The sequence below is a fragment of the Agelaius tricolor genome, unplaced genomic scaffold, assembly GCF_023055355.1.
Source record: "Agelaius tricolor isolate 1412-34295 unplaced genomic scaffold, bAgeTri1.0.p SCAF_86, whole genome shotgun sequence".
NCBI classification, from domain to species: Eukaryota; Metazoa; Chordata; class Aves; order Passeriformes; family Icteridae; genus Agelaius; species Agelaius tricolor.
This window is the reverse complement of record NW_027269346.1, coordinates 475,373-492,809: the sequence shown is the minus strand read 5'-3', so window position 1 is coordinate 492,809 and position 17,437 is coordinate 475,373. Positions and strand designations below refer to the sequence as shown.

Sequence of the window (17,437 nt, the reverse complement as noted above, 5' to 3'; positions counted from 1 at the left end):
AGGGAATGGGACAGGGGAGAGGGAATGGGGCAGGGGAAAGGGAATGGGACAGGGGAGAGGGAATGGGACAGGGGAAAGGGAATGGGAATCCAGGGAGAGGCAGGGCAGCCTCTCAGTCCAGCCTGTGCCCGTGGTGCTCCTGGGTGGATCCGAGCTCTGCCCTGATCCATGGGAAGGGCTGTCCCTGGCCTGACCCCACTATCACCCCTCACCTGTGCCTCCCCAGCTGCTGAAGATTGCCTTTGACGAGGAGGTGGCCTCGGACAGCGCCGAGATCTTCCGGAAGCACCTGCACAAGCTGCGCTACCCCCAGCACGTGCGCGGCACCTTCGCCTTCACCGTGGGCCAGTCCCCCAAGCAGGCCATGCAGCCCAAGGCCAAGGAGAAGAACCCCTCACTCAGGTACCTGTGCCAGGAGAGGGGATCACACCTGGATGCGCCTCATCCTCTGGGACTCCCCCTCCTGTCCCTGCTCCGGCAGAGCCACCAGGAAGGGACACGGGGAGCTGAGCCCTCCTTGCTCAGACCCATCCTGGTGCAGCGTTTGCGTCGCTGGAGATCAGAGAATCCTTAGGCCTGGAAAGGCCCTGTGGGACAATGACTGCAGCCATTCCCAGCACTGCCCATGTCCCCAAGTGCCACATCCACACAGCTCTTAAACCCCTCCAGGGATAGGGACCCCATCCCTGTGCCAGGACTGCATAGCCCTTTCCAGGAGGAGTTTCCCCAATATCCACCCTGAGGCTGTTCCCTCTCCTCCTGTCCCTGTTCCCTGGCAGCACAGCCCGACCCTCAGCTGTCCCCTCCTGTCAGGGAGCTGTGGAGCCCAAAGAGCTGTAGATGTCCCCTGTCCTGCAGTGTCTCCAGCCCCACACAGTCACACTGGGAAGGTCACACTGCAAAGTGGGAGTTTGTGGCAGTGGCATCCCCTGCCTGAGGAGGTGTCCCACAGGAGGGGTTCCAGTGGCCTGGGTGGCCCAGGGACACAGTGCTGCAGTGCTGGGTGACTTGGGAACACAGTGCTCCTGCTCTGAGTGGCTCAGGGACACAGTGCTGCAGTGCTGGGTGACTTGGGGACATGGCCCTGCAGTGCTGGGTGACTCAGGCACATTGTCCTGCAGTGCTGGGTGACTTGAGGACACATTATTCCTGCACTGGGTGACTCGAGGACACTGATTTTGCACAAGGTGTCTCAGGGATGCAGTACTGGGTGACTTGGGGACATGGTCCTGCAGTGCTGGGTGACTTAGGGATGCAGTGCTGCAGTGCTGGCTGACTTGGGGACATTGTCCTGCAGCACTGGCTGCAGCCCTGAGCCCAGACTTGGCTAGCAATGGCCCTGCCATGGATCCCCTGGTAGGGGGGGATAGGCCCAGGTCCCTGTGCTGGATCCCTGTCCCTTGCTGTGATTTGGAGCCTCCCCTGGGATGAGCCAGAGCTCAGCCTGTGGCAGCTCTGGTCCAGAGGTTGGGGCACTGCCCCATCCCATCTCCCCAGCTCCTCAAATCCCTTGGGAATGGCAGGAGCTGTGGCTCCTGCAGGGCCGGGTCGCTGGCAGGTGACACGTCCGTCCCCTCCCGTGTGACAGTGACCACTAGGGCTGAGGGCTGCTCCTGGCTCTGGCTGCCTGGGTGACAGCATTGTCCCTCTGTGTCCTTGCCCGTGTGCCCAGGACGCTGTCCAAGAACCTGGTGAAGAACGCCAAGAGGACGATTGGCCGGCAGTACGTGACCCGCAAGAAGTACACGCCTCCAGCCTGGGAGCAGCGGGGCAGCCAGCACTTCCCTGAGGACAATGAGGACGAGATCTCAGGTGGGGAATGTCCCCGGGGAGGCAGGGAGCAGCGGCACCTGGGAGAAGTCCCGGCGTCCCTGTGGTGGGAGCAGCATGGGAGCATCTCCCGGTTCCCGGTGCTGCCCCAGCCCTTGGCTGCTGTGGTGGCCCGGCAGAGAGCCCGGCACGGAGAGAGGTCTTGGCCTGGCTGGAGAATCTCCTGGGGCTGGCGGGTGACAGCAGCAGGGTGTGGGACATTGCTCCAACCAATCCACCTCCTCCCGCTGCTCTGGGACACCGTGTGTGCACCGAGGCGTCCCAGCCCCGCCGTGTCCCCGCAGTGTCCGAGGAGCTGGACAGGAGCACCCTGACGCCCAGCAGCACCATGAGGCCGTCGGAGAAGATGACCATGACGCACGTGGTGGAGCGCGCCTGCTGCCGGGACTACCAGCGCCTGGGGCTGGGCACGCTGAGCAGCAGCCTGACCCGCTCCAAGAACGAGCCCTTCCGCATCTCCACCGTCAACCGCATGTACGCCATCTGCCGCAGGTGAGCCGCCCGGGCACGGGCCCCTGCCGGTGTCACCGGCACACCCAGAGCCACCGGCACCAATAAAAATGGTGCCATCATGGCTTCGTCCTTGGCCAACCTGCTCCCAGCCTGAACCCCCCCCGTGACTGTCTCACTTATTGATACATTTTCAGCCAATGTTCATTGGTTCTGAATTGCCCAATCCTCTTCATTAATCGCTGTTCTGCCCTCTATTGATTATTGATTTCTCGCTTCTCGTGATTAGTCTGAATTTTCCAATGTTTTATCATGTTTTTCCCACATGGGGAGTTTCCAGCACTAAGACTGAAGTGTCTTTGTTAGTGTTTCCTTTGTCTTCATTTACTCCTACAGTGTCCTTGGATGACCATAAATCCTGGTCACTCCATTGTGTCTTTGGATGACCATGAGTCCTGGTCACTCCATCATGCCCTTGGATAACCATGAGTCCTGGTCACTCCATTGTGTCCTTGGAGGGCCATGAATTCTGGCTCCCAGGTGTCCAGCCTTTAGCTCCCTCAGGGTTTGTTGAGTGCAGCTTGTCAGGGTTGGTTTTACCCAACTTGGAGTTGTGATTTAATGATCTGAGGAGCAGTCAGGTGTGTGGAGAAGGGTGATCAGTGCTGGCTCCAAGTGGAGCTCGGGATTAATGAAAGCACTAAGGAGAGCAGCTCAGGAGAGCCGTGCCATCCCGGGGTTTGTGCCCACAGCTACCCCGGGCTGCTGATCGTGCCACAGAGCATCCAGGACAACACCATCCAGCGGATCTCGCGCTGCTACCGCCAGAGCCGCTTCCCCGTGGTGTGCTGGAGGAACTCCCGCACCAAGGCCGTGCTCCTGCGCTCCGGGGGCCTCCACGGCAAGGGCGTCGTCGGCCTCTTCAAGTCCCAGAACGCCCCGACCCCAGGTGACCCTCCCACCCTGGCTGGAACGGGGGCTGGGGCCGTGGGATCGCCCCTGGCTCCGGACGGTGACACTTGGGGGTTGGGGCGGTGACACTCAGGGGTCCCCCGGCTCGGGGCAGTGACACTCAGGGATCCCCTGGCTCTGGACGGTGACACTCAGGGGTCCCCTGGCTCAGGGCAGTGACACTCAGGGGTCCCCTGGCTCAGGGCAGTGACACTCAGGGGTCCCCTGCCACAGGGGGGTGATGCTTTCGGGTCTCTGGCTCTGGGGTGACACTGAGCTGTCCCCTGGCTCTGGGGTGGTGACACTCAGGGGTCTTCCTGGCTTGAGGCAGTGATACCTGGGGGTCTGCATGATCCAGGCAGTGACACTTTGGGGTCTCCAGCTCTGTGTGGTGTGTTTGGGAGTCCCCTGGCTCTGGGAGGTGACACTCAGGTGTCTCCCTAGCTTGGTGCAGTGATACCTGGGGGTGTCCCCAGCTCCGGGCGGTGACACTCGGGGGTCTCCCAGCTCTGGGTGGCTACCCTCAGAGGTTGTCTGGTTCTGGATAGTGACATCCTGGGGGTACCCAGGTGACGCTGGTGTCCCCTGCAGGCCCCTCGCAGGCGGATTCCACGAGCCTGGAGCAGGAGAAGTACCTGCAGGCCGTCATCAATTCCATGCCCCACTACTCGGACGCCGGCGGGCGCAACACCCTCAGCGGCTTCACCTCGGCTCACATGAGCAGTGCAGGTGAGGGGGGCACAGGGAGGGGGACAGGTGGGCTCCTGCCAGCCCTGGCTCCTGCTCTGCATCCCAGGGGAGCTGCTCTCCCACATCCCAGGAGGCAGCGCCGCCTCTCCAGAGCTCCCAGCTCCAGCTGGGTCTCCCTGGCTGCAGGTGGGGATGGGCTTTGGGACATCTGGTGTCCTTGGAGCTGGGAGCACCGGGAGCCCTGGGGGTTTTGGGAAGCCCAGTGTCCCTGGAGCTGGGAGCCAAAGCCTGTCCCTGGAGCTGGCATCTGGGCACTTTCTGGGGGCCAGTGGGGACAGACCCTTCCCACCAGGATCTCAGCACTGTGTGTCCCCCATGCGTGGTGCTGGGGTCGGTCTGGGGACCCCTGGTAAGTCTGTGCCCAGCTGTCCCTTCCCAGCCAGACCTTCCCAACTGTCCCATCCCAACTGTCCTTTCCCAGCTGGCCCTTCCTGCAGGGCAGAGCTCCATCCCACCCTGCCAAACTCTGGTGCCATCCGTGCTGTCCCAGTGCCATCCGTCCTGTCCCAGTGCCATCCATGCTGTCCCAGTGCCATCCATGCTGTCCCAGTGCCATCCATGCTGTCCCGTCATCCCACCCATCATCACTGTGGACACATCAGGGGCTGGGGGCTCTGGGAAGCCCGGGGGGGCTCCCTGATCCTGAAGGCAGAGAACTTTCCAGCGGCCCCTCCAAGGCCTTTCCCCAGTGCACAGGGATGTGTTCAGAGCGCGGGGGCTCAGCCTGGCTCTGAGGGTGGCACAGGTGACCTGGCAGGGCTGGCACGGGGTGACCCCACCCTGTGGGTGGGCTGGGGGCCGAGCCCCCTCCTCCAGGGCTGCCCCGGGCACTGGTTTTCCGTGGCTCCAGCTGGATGGTGCTTCCTGTGCTGGCTCTGCATCCTGGGGCTCTGCTTGCTGCCGCTTCCTCCCGGCCCTGCCCGGCTCCAGCAGGGCCTCGGGAGCTGGGCAGGGCCTCGGGAGCTGACCTTCTCTTGGTGCTGCAGATTTCTCCGACAAGAGGCAGCAGCCTAAGCTGGGATCGCTCATGAAGCAGGTGATGGGAGGGAAGGACGAAGGGCCTGGGACTTTGAGCCGCGGAGGTGAGGATGGGGCGGGGGCGCTGCCTGGGGGCCTCGCTGAGACCCCCAGCCCCGGGCAGCTCTCGTAGAGTAGATGCTTCTCTGGGGGGAGCAGGTGATTCCCTGGAAAGAGCAGGTGATCCCCTGGAAAGAGCAGGTGATTCCCGGGGAAGAGCAGGTGATTGCTTGGGAAGAGGAGGTGATCCCTGGGGAAGAGCAGGTGATTCCTTGGGAAGAGGAGGTGCTCCCTTGAGCTGCAGCTGCAGGGAGGGAGGGAGGGCTCTCCCACAGCCCCGGTGCCATCGCCTCCATCCCATTCCCTGTCCATGACTCTGTGTCCCTTGCTGAGGTCACTTTCATCCTGTGCCCCCAGGGCTGGGTCACAGAGCCAGGGTCATCACCCTGTCCACCCCCAAGTGCGCGTCGCCGAAGGGCCGCGAGACGCCCCGAGGTACGGACGCGCCCGAGCCGGCCGGGTGTGACTGACCCCTGTGACTGACCCCCACTCACCCACTCACTCCCTCCCTGCCCCTCACCACTAATGCCCAGTAACCCCAGTAACCCCCCGAGCCCCCGCTGCTCCAGGTGTGCCACGGGCACGGTAAGTACCGGGCAGCCTCGCCAGGTTTGCTTTGGGCTCCTGGGCTCTGTGGTGCGGGGCAGCGGTGCCGGGGCGGGGCGCAGCTGGTGGCAGGGCTGTGGCACAGCGGGCAGGGCCGTGGTGCAGGTGGCAGGTCCTGGTGACGCTGGAGTGGGGTGTGACAGTGCCAGTGATGAGACATGGAGCCAACGGGGCCGGAATCCAGCGGGCAGGAATTCCTGCAGCACCCAGAGGGAGAAGGAGCCAAAGCAAACCTGGTGCCCAGCACCTCCCTGGCATGTGCCCCCCGGGCCGGGCTGCGGGGACAGCTCGGTCCCCGGCTGGGGACGTGGGGCTGTGCGGCCCCCGAGCCCCGGCCCCGCCCTGATCTGGCCCCGGTCCCGCAGGGAAGTGGGGCAGCATCCGGGCCAGCGGCCGCATGAGCAGCTACGCCCTGAACGTGGAGATCGGGTCCCGCCTGGCGGGGAAGGACCTGCTGGGGACACAGCACAACGGGACCCCCGCCGAGCCCTCCTTCCTGCGGCAGCACCGCGCCTCGCTCTACATCATCGGGGACAAGTCCCAGCTGAAGGTGACACACACCCTGCACTGCCACCTTGGGGAGGGACAGAGCTGGGAAGGGGCTGGAGCCCCAGGAGCGGTCAAAGGAGCTGGGAAGGGGCTGAGCCTGGAGCAAAGGAGGCTCAGGGGGCCCTTGTGGCTCTGCACAAGTCCCTGCCAGGAGGGCACAGCCGGGGGTTCGGGCTGTGCTCCAGGGAACAGGGACAGGAGCAGAGGGAACGGCCTCAGGCTGGGCCAGGGCAGCCTCAGGGGGGAATCAGCAGGAATTTCCCCATGGAAAGGGGCTCAGGCCTTGGCAGAGGCTGCCCAGGGAGCTTTGGAGTGCCCATCCCTGCAGGGATTTCAAGGATGTGTGCATGTGGCACTTGGGGACAGGGTCAGTGGTGGCCTTGGCAGTGCTGGGGAACAGTTGGACTCCACGGTCTCCAAGGGCTTTTCCAGTCCAGAGAATTCCCTGGTCCTGATGGTGGCAGTGGCTCAGGCCAGCCCAGGGCAGCCCAGGCCATGCTGTCCCCTGCAGGGTGTGAAGCCGGACCCGCTGCAGCACTGGGAGGTGGTGCCCATCGAGGTGTTCGACGTGCGCCAGGTCAAGGCCAGCTTCAAGAAGCTGATGAAGGCCTGCGTGCCCGGCTGCCCCTCCAGCGACCCCAGCGTGGCCTACCTGCGCTCCCTGGAGGACTCGGAGTGGCTGTCCCAGGTCAGGCACCCACAGACAGGGCCCTCCCCTCCCCTGGGGGCTCTGAGCAAGGATGGGCTCCAGTGCCCTATGCAGAGCAGCACTGGGGCACCCTGGGGACACGCAGAGGGGTGTGAGGGACAAGGGTGGGACAATCCAGAGCTCAGCTCCATGGTGCCGGACAGAGCTGCCAGCCAGGAATGCCAGGCAGGATCCACGGGATGCTCCAGAGGGGCTGGGACGGGGCAGTGCCAGGATGAGCCAGGGCAGCAGCCCAGGGGGGCTGGTCCAGTGTGGAGCCATGGGAGGGGTCCCACTCTGGAGGGGGCGAGGGTCCCCTGTCCCTGCTGCTGCTGCCGTGTCCGAGCACAGGGTGGTGGCCCCTGTGACCCCCGAGCGTGGCCTCACTCCGGAGCAGGGGACGCTGCCCCCACACCCAGCCCAGGAACTCCTGTGCCCTCCTCACTCCTGGCCCTGCCCTGGCAGATCCACAAGATCCTGCAGATCTCGGTGCTGGTGGTGGAGCTGCTGGACACGGGCTCGTCCGTGCTGGTCAGTCTGGAGGACGGCTGGGACATCACCACCCAGGTGAGGGCACGGCGCTGGCTGGGGTGGCACCATGGCTGTCCCCCCACAGCTCCTGGAGCTCCCTGTCCCCGCAGGTGGTGTCCCTGGTGCAGCTCCTGTCCGACCCCTACTACCGGACGCTGGAGGGCTTCCGGCTGCTGGTGGAGAAGGAGTGGCTGTCCTTCGGCCACCGCTTCAGCCACCGCGGCGCCCAGACCCTGGCGGGGCAGAGCAGCGGCTTCGCCCCCATCTTCCTCCAGTTCCTGGACTGTGTGCACCAGGTGAGCCCTGGCACCTGGGCCACGGGACCCCCAAGGGGCCAGGGGGGACCCCTGAGTGCCCCCCAAGTGCCCCCAAGGCTGTGAGTGTCCAGTGGGAACCCCAGCACCCAGAGGGACCCCTCAGTGCCTACTGGAACCCCGAGTGTGCCCTGGGCCAGGCGGGAGGGCCCAGCCCAGCCCGTGTGCCTGATCCCAGCCCTCCCGGGGCTCTCCTGCAGATCCATCTGCAGTTCCCCATGGAGTTCGAGTTCAGCCAGTACTACCTGAAGTTCCTCAGCTACCACTACATTTCCAACCGCTTCCGGACATTCCTGCTGGACTCGGACTACGAGCGCATCGAGCTGGGTGAGCGCGGCGTGCGGGGCCAGGGATGGCACCTGCCCCTGCCCCTGTCACACCCGGTGTCCCCTCTGTCCCCCAGGGCTCCTGTACGAGGAGAAGGGCGAGCGGAAGGGCCAGCAGTTCTCCAAATCCATCTGGGATTACATCGACCGCCTCAACAAGAAAGCTCCCATCTTCTTCAACTACCTGTACGCACCTGAGGACGGGGAGGTGAGAGCTGGGGGCACCTGCAGGGGGGCTGGGAGCACTCTGGGATCCTCCCTGCAGGAGCAGCTGGAGCTGGGATTTGTCCCCTGGGAAGGGACCTCAGAGCCCTTGCAGTGCCAGCCCTGCCATGGCAGGGCCACCTCCCAGTGTCCCAGGCTGCTCCAGCCCCAGTGTCCAGCCTGGCCTTGGGCACTGCCAGGGATGCAGGGGCAGCCCCAGCTGCTCTGGCAATTCCAGCCCAGCCAGGAATTCCTCATTGCCAAGATCCCATCCCTGGCTGCCCTCTGGCACTGGGAGCCATTCCCTGGGTGCTGTCCCTGCAGGCCTTGTCCCCAGTCCCTCTGCAGCTCTCCTGGAGCCCCTTCAGGCCCTGCCAGGGGCTCTGAGCTCTCCCTGGATCCTCTTTCCCTCTCCAGGCTGGGCATTCCCAGCTCTCCATGTGGACACGCTGTCCCCTTGGTCTGGCCGGGAATGTCCAGCCTGGCCCCGCTGCCCTTCCTGAGCCGCCCCCACCCCTCCCGCAGGTGCTGAGGCCGTACAGCAACATCTCCAACCTGAAGGTGTGGGATTATTACACGGAGGAGACGCTGTCCGAGGGCCCCTCGTACGACTGGGAGCTGGCGCAGGGGCAGCCGGAGCCGGCGGAGGAGCCGGATCGCCAGGACACGGCGGCCCCGCAGAGCAAGCGCCGCATCATCTGGCCCTGCTACGACAACCGCAGCCGTGTGGAGCCCGACGCCATCTCCAAACTGCTCGAGGTGGGCACCCTGCCCCGGGGATGGCACCCGGCAGAGCCCTGGCACAGGGACGGCGGCCCCAGGGGGTTTGTCCCCTCCGGGGCTGATGCTGGAATCCCCCCCACAGGAGTTGCAAAACCTGGAGATGGAGCTGGGGCAGGTCCCGGAGCGCTGGAAGGACACGTGGGACAAGGTGAAAGCGTCCCAGCGCACGGAGGGGCGGCAGGAGGGCAACAGGGTAGGTGACGGGGGGGACAGGGCTGTGCCAGGCACTGTCACAGGATGTGACAGGGTGTGACAGTGTGTGACAGGGTGTGGGCATAGCTGTGGCAAGGGCTGTGATGGGGCTGTGATGGTGTGACAGTGGCTGTGACAGGACTGTGACAGAGGTGTGACAGGGCGTGGCAGGCTGGTGCTGCTTCTGGGTGCTGCTGGTTCTGGTGCTTGGGGTGATGGTTCTGCTGCTGCTGCTGCTGCTGGAGCTCAGCCCCAGCCCCCCTCACGCTGTCCCTGTCCCGCAGACCCCCAGCTCCCTGCTGATGTCATCGGGGCTGTCCCACCACCGGCGCTCGCTGGGCGTGTACCTGCAGGAGAGCGGGGTGGGCTCCACGCTCAACCTCAGCCTGGACAGCGACACCAGCAGCACCTCCACCCCATCCAGCGGGAAGCCGGGCGGCCGCCGCAGCACCTCCACCCTCTACAGCCAGTTCCAGATGTCCGAGAGCGAGAACAGGCAGGCGGGGCTGGGAATGGGCTGGCAATGGTGACGGCAGGAGGGGGATCCCTCCCGGGGGGCAGGATGTGGGTCCCGGTGGGCTTCCATCCCTGACCCCGCTGTTCCTGCCCCTTCCTGCCCTGCAGATCCTACGAGGGGTCTCTGTACAAGAAAGGCGCCTTCATGAAACCCTGGAAGTCTCGGTGGTTTGTGCTGGATAAAACCAAACATCAGGTACTGGGTGGGCCCCGGGGTCTGTCCCATCCCATCCCATCCCCATCCCATCCCCATCCCATCCCCATCCCATCCCCATCCCATCCCCATCCCATCCCCATCCCATCCCATCCCATCCCATCCCATCCCATCCCATCCCTGCCCTGAGCGTGGCTCTCCCGCAGCTGCGGTACTACGACAGCCGGATGGACACGGAGTGCAAGGGCGTCATTGACCTGGCCGAGGTGGAGTCCATCACCCCAGGGACCCCCACCATGGGGGCCCCCAAGACGGTGGATGAGAAAGCTTTCTTCGACGTGAGTGTCCCCGGGGCTGGTGCTGGGCAGCTCCGGTCGCTCTGGGCTCCGGCCGCGGCCCCGGAGCTGTCCCTGGTGCAGCCCTCAGCCCCTCCTCTCTCTGCCCGCAGCTGAAGACGACGAAAAGAGTTTACAATTTCTGCGCCCAGGACGTGCAGCTGGCCCAGCAGTGGATCGACCGCATCCAGAGCTGCCTGTCGGACGCGTGAGCCCGGCTCAGCGGAGCCGCAATTCCAGGCACGGCTGCCGGGCCCGCAGCGGGAGCAGAGGCAGCGCCAGGCTCGAGGCCGAGCCCGGGACTGAGGGAGAGGAGGAGCGGCCCTTCCTCCCAGCCGCCGGGCAGGACGGGCGTGTCCGGGGAGGGTGGCACAGGGAGGGATTCCTCGCGTTGAAGCGGGCGGGGGCCCCGTCCCACCCCCGGCCCTGTCTGAGCCGTGTCGTGACCCCGTGTCCTCCGTGTGCCCCAGCCCCGCTCCAGCTCCCTGGGCAGGGGCTCCTGCGCCCCACACCCCCACCCCACACTGCTGGGGGAGGCAGAGCTGCCCCCTCGTCCTGCCCCTCGTCCTGCCCCCCTGCATGTCTGCCAGAGCCCCCGGAACCTGCCCTGCCCCTCCCGGCCCGGGAGCGAGTCCAGGGCTCTGCTCCCGTCCTGCTGGAGCCGGGACCTGCAGCTCAGGGGATGGCACAGGGGACAGAGCCCTGCAGCTCAGGGGATGGCAGAGGGGACAGCACGGAGCACCGGGACCATCCCGTGTCCTGTCCCACCCTGGAGCCGCTCCCAGCTGTGCACAGGAATGGGAATGTTGCGATGCTGCAGGTGCTGGCTCTGTGTCCCTGGGAGGGGACGTGGCTGTGGCCACTCTGCTCCCAGTGGGCAGGAGGCTCCTCGGGCTGTGGCCAGGGGGTCCCTGTCCTGGCTGGGACGGTCTCTACCTCCAGGTGGCTGTCCCGGGGGGCACATTCCCTGCGGGAGATGCCAAATGCTGCGGCCTCCTGGGTGCTCCTCTGTCCCCTCCCGGGGCGTGGGGACCAAACCAGCCCCGGGATGAGGGTCCCCTCTGGCTGAAGGCACACGGGGCTGCGACAGGGCTGGGGCAGTGGCCCTGCGAGTGCCACCTGGTCTCTGCAGGGTTCCCTTTGCACAGGTCACAACCCCCCCCCCCTTCCCCAGGGCTCTCCTGCCTCCAGCCCCCCACGGGTGCCCCCTTTGTGCTCTGCCTGTGCCCAGCCCGGGGGGACCCAGGGGAGCAGCTCCTGTCCCGCTGTCCCTGTCCCAGCCCCGCTGTCCCTGTCCCAGCTGCTGCTGCCCCTCAGTGCCGGGGGTGGCTCTCGGTACCGAACTGGCTCCTGCAGCCCCCCCGCCCCTGCACTGGTGTGAACTGGGGGTTCGGCGTGGGGGGACCCCAGAGGGCACCGTGAGGTCACTGCGGCCCCGCTGCTGCCCGGGACCCCTCAGCACCCCCAGGACTGACCCCCCCAGCTCCGCCAGCCCCTCCACCCGTCTCGTTTTTAAAGTCCAGCGTTTTATTTCAGTGCAGAGCTCTTTGTACAGTCGCCCCGTTCCTCTGTACCATCCTGGCTGTGCAGGTGTAACACGGAGGTTTTGTAACTTACCCGAGCAGTTGTAGATTATTGAAGTTTCTGTACATTGTGTCAAACATGCAGAGTCCTTGTATTGTATTTGTGCCTAGAGGAAAAGGTTATTCTATAAAGAGAAAACTAACGGAATTTAATAAAAAAATTAATATGAGAGACGCTCCTTTTGCCTTGCTGAGCACAGGGAAACAGGGCAGAGCCTCGGGCCAGCACAGGACAGGCTCAGCTCCTGCGTCACAGGGCAGGGGGATCCTGGCACAGGAACCTTTGTTCCACGCTGGATCCGCTCTGTGCCACCCGCTCCTGCTCGGCTGCCACCATTCCAACCCAACGGGAGCAGAGGGAACGGCCTCAGGCTGGGCCAGGGCAGCCTCAGGGTGGAATCAGCAGGAATTTCCCCATGGAAAGGGGCTCAGGCCTTGGCACTGCCCATCCCTGGAGGTGTCCCAGGAATTCCAGGAGGTGGCACTCAGGCCTCTGGGCTGGGAACAAGGTGCAAGTCGGGCACAGCTGGGACTGGGAGGGCTTTTCCAGCCTCGGGGATTCCATGATTCCATCAGGAGTCCAGCCCCACTCCTGGCCCCGACCATCCCAGAGCCCCCTCGGGACCCTTGGCGTGTCCTGCAGGATGGAGGAACCCAGCACTGGCACGTGAATTTTGAGCTTTTATTGATAGTTGGAATTTACAGCCTAAAACTGACAACATAGAGAGATGCAGACTTTTTTTCCTTTTTCTTTTTTTTTTTTTTCTTTTTTGGTCACTTTTTTACAAAAAAAAAAAAAAAAAAACCAAAAAAAAAAACCAAACCAAAAACCAAAATAACCGAAAAAGCCACCAGCATCAGATTTACAATATAAAAGTTTTGACAGTAGAGAGACTAAAGTACATCTGGAATTACTCAGAAAAATAAACAGGGAAAAGGCAGTAATTTCAAATTTGTCCCTCATATTTACACATAATACACAGACATTGCTTACAAAGACCCGGATCCCAGTTTAAGGGCAGTTGGCATCGTGAGAAGGCTCCCCTGGCATCGCCCTCGGGCCCCGGCGCCGGGCCGGGAGCGGATCCCGGGATCTCCCCGCGGCCCCTCCGTGGTTTTATTGCTTTGCGGGGCCGGTGGTTGTGGAGAAAGGCATCGAATCCGCCCCGCCCGCTGCTCCCGCCGGGACACCCCCACCCCTCGGGAACTCCCTCGGGAACTCCCTCGGGAACGGGGCATGTCCCCGGTGCCAGCGCAGCTTTTCAGGGAGACTCAGCTCGGACACCGCGGCAGGATTTGGGAAGAGCGGGAAGAGGAGGAGGAGCGGAGCGACGCTGAAAATCCGGGCTCGGCCTGGGGACCCTCCTGCAACCTTCCCAAATCCATGAATCCCCATCCCCGCGGCAGCAGCGCCTCCCCCTGCCCGGGCTGTTGGATTTATGGGATCTCCTGTGCTCAGGGAAGGCTCCAGCTCCCATCCCACAGCCTGGAATCAGCTCTGCTTCGGCCGCGACATGGAGATGGCAGAGGTGCCATTCCCAAGGCCTTTTCCCAAAATGAGCCAAGGCAAGGAGCCAGGCACGGCCTGGGATGGGCACGGAGCCCCCGGGATGGGCACGGAGGCCCTGGGATGGGCACAGATCAGAATCTGCTCCCTCAGGAGATGCCTGGATGTCCCTGCCAGCCCCAGGCACTGCTGCGGTCCCAGAAGCTCCTGCTCTCCTGGAGATCCAGAATTATTCCCACCAAACAGCCTGGCTTGGGTCACTTTGAGATCAGTCTGGGGTCCTGGGGCCGGAGGCGGCACCGGGGTCTCCCGGGGGATGAATCCATGGTTTGTGCTAACAGTCACAGAGCCGAACGTTCCCGGCAAGCCCCTGCAAGGGAAAGCCCTGGAAAAGCCCTGGAAAAGCCCTGGAAAAGCGGCTCCAGAGGCTCCCACTCAACAGCAAACATGGAATGCTCCGAGTGCGGATGGACGGAGGAGGCCGGGCGGGAAAGCAGAGCCAAGGAAGGATTTGCTGGAGCCAAATCACCAGGGAAAACCACCGGGAACCCCTGGGGACTGGGATGAGCCAGCTGGGATCACCCCCCACGCCGTGCAGATCCCGGGACTTGGGAGGGATAAAGGAAAGGTTTGGAAAATGTCACACCAAGGAGAATGCCTGGAAAACTCCACATTTCCACCCAAATTCCCCTCAACTGCCGCTGCAGCCGGGTCAGACATGGAAGGCAAAGACAGAAACGAGGAAAAGGGAAAATCCATGACCTCCAAGAGCGCCAGGGACACCCTGGGACAGCTCCAGCCTGGAACAGCCTCTCCCACATGGAGAAAATGGAACAGGGATAAAATTAAGGGAAGGAGTTGCTCCATTCTCAGCCCTGGGACCCCTGGAATTCCCAGCCCTGCCCAGCACCCGGGACTGGGACTGGGACTGGGACTGGATTGAGTTGTACGGACGCCGGAGCCACTGGGAAGGTGCAAATCTCCTGCTCCAGGAGATCCCAGCAAAGCCAAAAGCTCTGGGAAAAATGGGATTCGGGTGAGTTTAGAAATCTCTGCAATAAATTTTTATAAATATTCCCTATTTACAGCAAACACTGGGAATGGGAGCGTGGGGAGGGAAGGAGGAGCCAGGGACAGGCTCAGAGCAGCTCCTGCTGCCACTGCCAGGATGCTCCTGCCTGTCCCCAGTGTCCCCTCTGCCCTCATTCCATGGATCCATCCCCTCTGGAATGTTCCTGCCTGTCCCCAAGGCTGGGGGAGAAACCAACCACCTCCTTCCCTGAAATCCCGAGGATTTAAGGTCTCTCCTCATCAGTTCCATGGTCCAACCCTTGAGTCACAGCCTCAGCCAAACAGGAAACCCACAGGAAAGGTTCTGGCTCCCTTGGGAACGGGGGTGGAGGGTCAGGTCCTGTTCCTAAATCTGCCATAAATCCAGGGTGTCCGACTGCTCTGGCCCCGCAGCACCTCCTTTGATCCCAAACAGGGAAAGGGGGATCCCAGCCAGGGATACCCAACCCACCCCAGGGAATTCCTAATTCCAGCCCCTCCCTCTGTGCCCAGGCCCAGGTTTAAGGTTGGATCCCAGCACTGGCCCCTCCACTCGGGAGATCAGAGCATCCCTGGTGTTTGCCACCATCGGCTGCCAGGGGACACAAGGACAATTTTAAGAGGGGAAAGCTCACCAGGGAATTCTCTGGGACTGTCTGGCAGAAAATCCCTTTCCATTCCACAAACCCCAGACCCAGCAGGGGAATGTTTATATTCCAAGGGGGGGAATATTTACAGGTCCAGGAAGTTTTCATTTAAATTCCATTAAATAATAAAATATTTGGGATTAAACACTAATTCCGTTCCATCAGAAAATCAGGAATAATCCTTTCTTTCTGGTGCTTTTAGCCCCGTTTCTGTCCTACTCGGAGACAGCTCTGACGCCCAGGCTGGAGTCTGGGATCCCTGTGGGGCAGACAGAAAATGGACACAGAATTCCCGTTCCCTGCCCCACAGCCCCACTCCCACGGGATCTCCATTATCCCCTGGGAAGGGATCAACTTCTCCCTGCACGGCCCCACAGGGAACCCCGGGAGCTGAGCGTTCCCAAAGCACCTTTTCCTTCTGTTCCCTGGAATTCTGACAGGGCCCATTCCCAAACAGCATCCTCACATCCCAAACCCAGGGCAAGTGTAGGGAAGGTTCCCGTGACCAAATCCCATCCAGCTCTGCCCAGAGCTCGTGGGGACACTGGGATGGGTGAAATGGGACACTGGGATGGGTGAAATGGGATGGATGAACTGGGATACTGGGGGTGGATGAACTGGGACACTGGGATGGGTGAAATGGGATGGATGAACTGGGATACTGGGATGGGTGAACTGGGATACTGGGATGGGCTAATTGGGATACAGGGATGAACTGGGATACTGGGATGCACTAAGTGGGATAAGGAGCTGTGAGGTGTAGAGGGAAGAGCACAGGGAACAGAAATCCATTGTTGGAATTGGGATGGATTTAAGGCACTCGCAACAGTGGGAACTGGGAATGATTGTTATCCAAGGGCTCGAGCACAGGACATTCTCCTCCTGTGAAATGGGCTGGAACAGCACTGGATATCCAAGCTGGAATGGGAAGAGGTGGCTCCTTCCAGACTAAATCCAAGGCTTTGGATTGCTTTGGAACCACCAGTGTGGTCAGTGCCTGCCCTGGAACAGCTCCCGGATCCAAGGGCCTCAGAGCTGGAAGTGTCTGAGGGAGCAGAACCATTTTTGGGAAAGCTGCAGCAGGTCTGGAGGGAGGGGAGGAGCAGGGATGGGAATTACAGGGATGTGATGAATACACAGCAATTAACTGCAAATTAACAGGATCCAGGGAAAAAGGGAAGGGAAGGGAAGGGAAGGGAAGGGAAGGGAAGGGAAGGGAAGGGAAGGGAAGGGAAGGGAAGGGAAGGGAAGGGAAGGGAAGGGAAGGGAAGGGAAGGGAAGGGAAGGGAAGGGAAGGGAAGGGAAGGGAAGGGAAGGGAAGGGAAGGGAAGGGGATTTTCCCCATTTTTCCAGATTGTGCCTTGGCCAATCAGACACAGATTGGAGTTTGAACATTCCTGGGACCACAGAGAGGAGCAGGGAAAGAGCTGAAGTGTCCATGCGAAGTCACTGCCAGGAGTGGGAAGAGGGAGCTGAGGAGCAGGGAATGACTGCAGGGAGCAGGGAAGGGCTGCAGGGAGCAGGGAATGCACGAGGGCCAAGGATTAACTGCAAGGATCAGGGAACAGATGTGAGGATCAGGGAACTGCAAGGAACAAAGGATGACTCCAAGGACCAGAGAGGACTCCAGGGAGCCAGGAATTCACAGGAGGACATGGAAGGCACACAAGGACCACAGAACAAGGGAACTCCAGGCCCAGCTCCGGGCTCTGGAGCGGAGCAGCCAAAATTCCCTGTCACAATCCCAGCAGCCCAGGGGCCACTCGAGGTTCTCCAGCAGCAGTTTGGGAAAGAGGAGAATGGGAGAAGCATTTCCATGGAGAGAAGAACGTTTGCTGTGCCTGTGGATCCTCACGTTTGGATCCATGAGATCTGGCCAAGGGGATTCTCTGGCAGCGCCCTCAATGCAAAAGCACCAAAGCCACCCCCCACAGGGGAATCCCTACAGCATTCCCAGAATTCCTACAGAGTTCTGCAAAACTACCTCTGAGCATCAAAATTACAGGAGAAAGGATTTATCCCTCGTTTCCATCTGTCCAAGGAATCTGAGGGAATCAAAAATAGAAGGGAAGGCTCCGCCCTCCAGAAAAGCCCCGAATTCAGGGAGAGAGGAAAATCCCTCTCTTCCCATCAGCATCAAATACAAAAATACAGTTTCCATGGGAATATCCCACTGCTGGGAGAGGTGATGAGGACCACCACGGAATACCAGGAATTCTGTACAAATCCAGGTGGGAGCTGGGACACCACAAAGCCCTTCCTGGATGAGGTAAGAGAGGTTCAGGTGAGCAAAGCCACCGGGGAGGAGCCAAATTGTTCCACTTGTCCCAAAGTTCAGCCCTAAACACACTTGGAAAACTCCTGCGTTTGCTGGAACTTCCCACCACAGAGGGA

The 17,437-nt window shown here is 62.0% G+C and overlaps 1 protein-coding gene across 6 annotated transcripts in view; it reads left to right on the top strand.

Annotated features, from left to right (window-relative positions):
- Positions 1-12,009, top strand: part of SBF1 (SET binding factor 1) — a 62,813-nt gene extending 50,804 nt beyond the window's left edge. For 2 of the 6 annotated variants that reach the window (XM_071418421.1, XM_071418420.1), the window contains 19 exons: positions 227-402; positions 1,673-1,812; positions 2,115-2,322; positions 3,033-3,229; positions 3,823-3,960; positions 4,968-5,063; positions 5,416-5,493; positions 6,030-6,214; positions 6,725-6,901; positions 7,367-7,468; positions 7,543-7,728; positions 7,947-8,073; positions 8,150-8,280; positions 8,802-9,035; positions 9,142-9,252; positions 9,536-9,747; positions 9,876-9,963; positions 10,128-10,259; positions 10,370-12,009. In XM_071418421.1, the coding sequence (XP_071274522.1) occupies positions 227-402; positions 1,673-1,812; positions 2,115-2,322; positions 3,033-3,229; positions 3,823-3,960; positions 4,968-5,063; positions 5,416-5,493; positions 6,030-6,214; positions 6,725-6,901; positions 7,367-7,468; positions 7,543-7,728; positions 7,947-8,073; positions 8,150-8,280; positions 8,802-9,035; positions 9,142-9,252; positions 9,536-9,747; positions 9,876-9,963; positions 10,128-10,259; positions 10,370-10,468 (2,817 nt within the window). In that variant the 3' untranslated portion in view covers positions 10,469-12,009. The remainder of the gene's footprint in view (positions 1-226; positions 403-1,672; positions 1,813-2,114; positions 2,323-3,032; positions 3,230-3,822; positions 3,961-4,967; positions 5,064-5,415; positions 5,494-6,029; positions 6,215-6,724; positions 6,902-7,366; positions 7,469-7,542; positions 7,729-7,946; positions 8,074-8,149; positions 8,281-8,801; positions 9,036-9,141; positions 9,253-9,535; positions 9,748-9,875; positions 9,964-10,127; positions 10,260-10,369) is intronic. The other 4 variants (XM_071418426.1, XM_071418422.1, XM_071418425.1 and 1 more) reach the window with 2 other exon arrangements.
- The last annotated feature ends 5,428 nt before the right edge of the window (positions 12,010-17,437 follow it).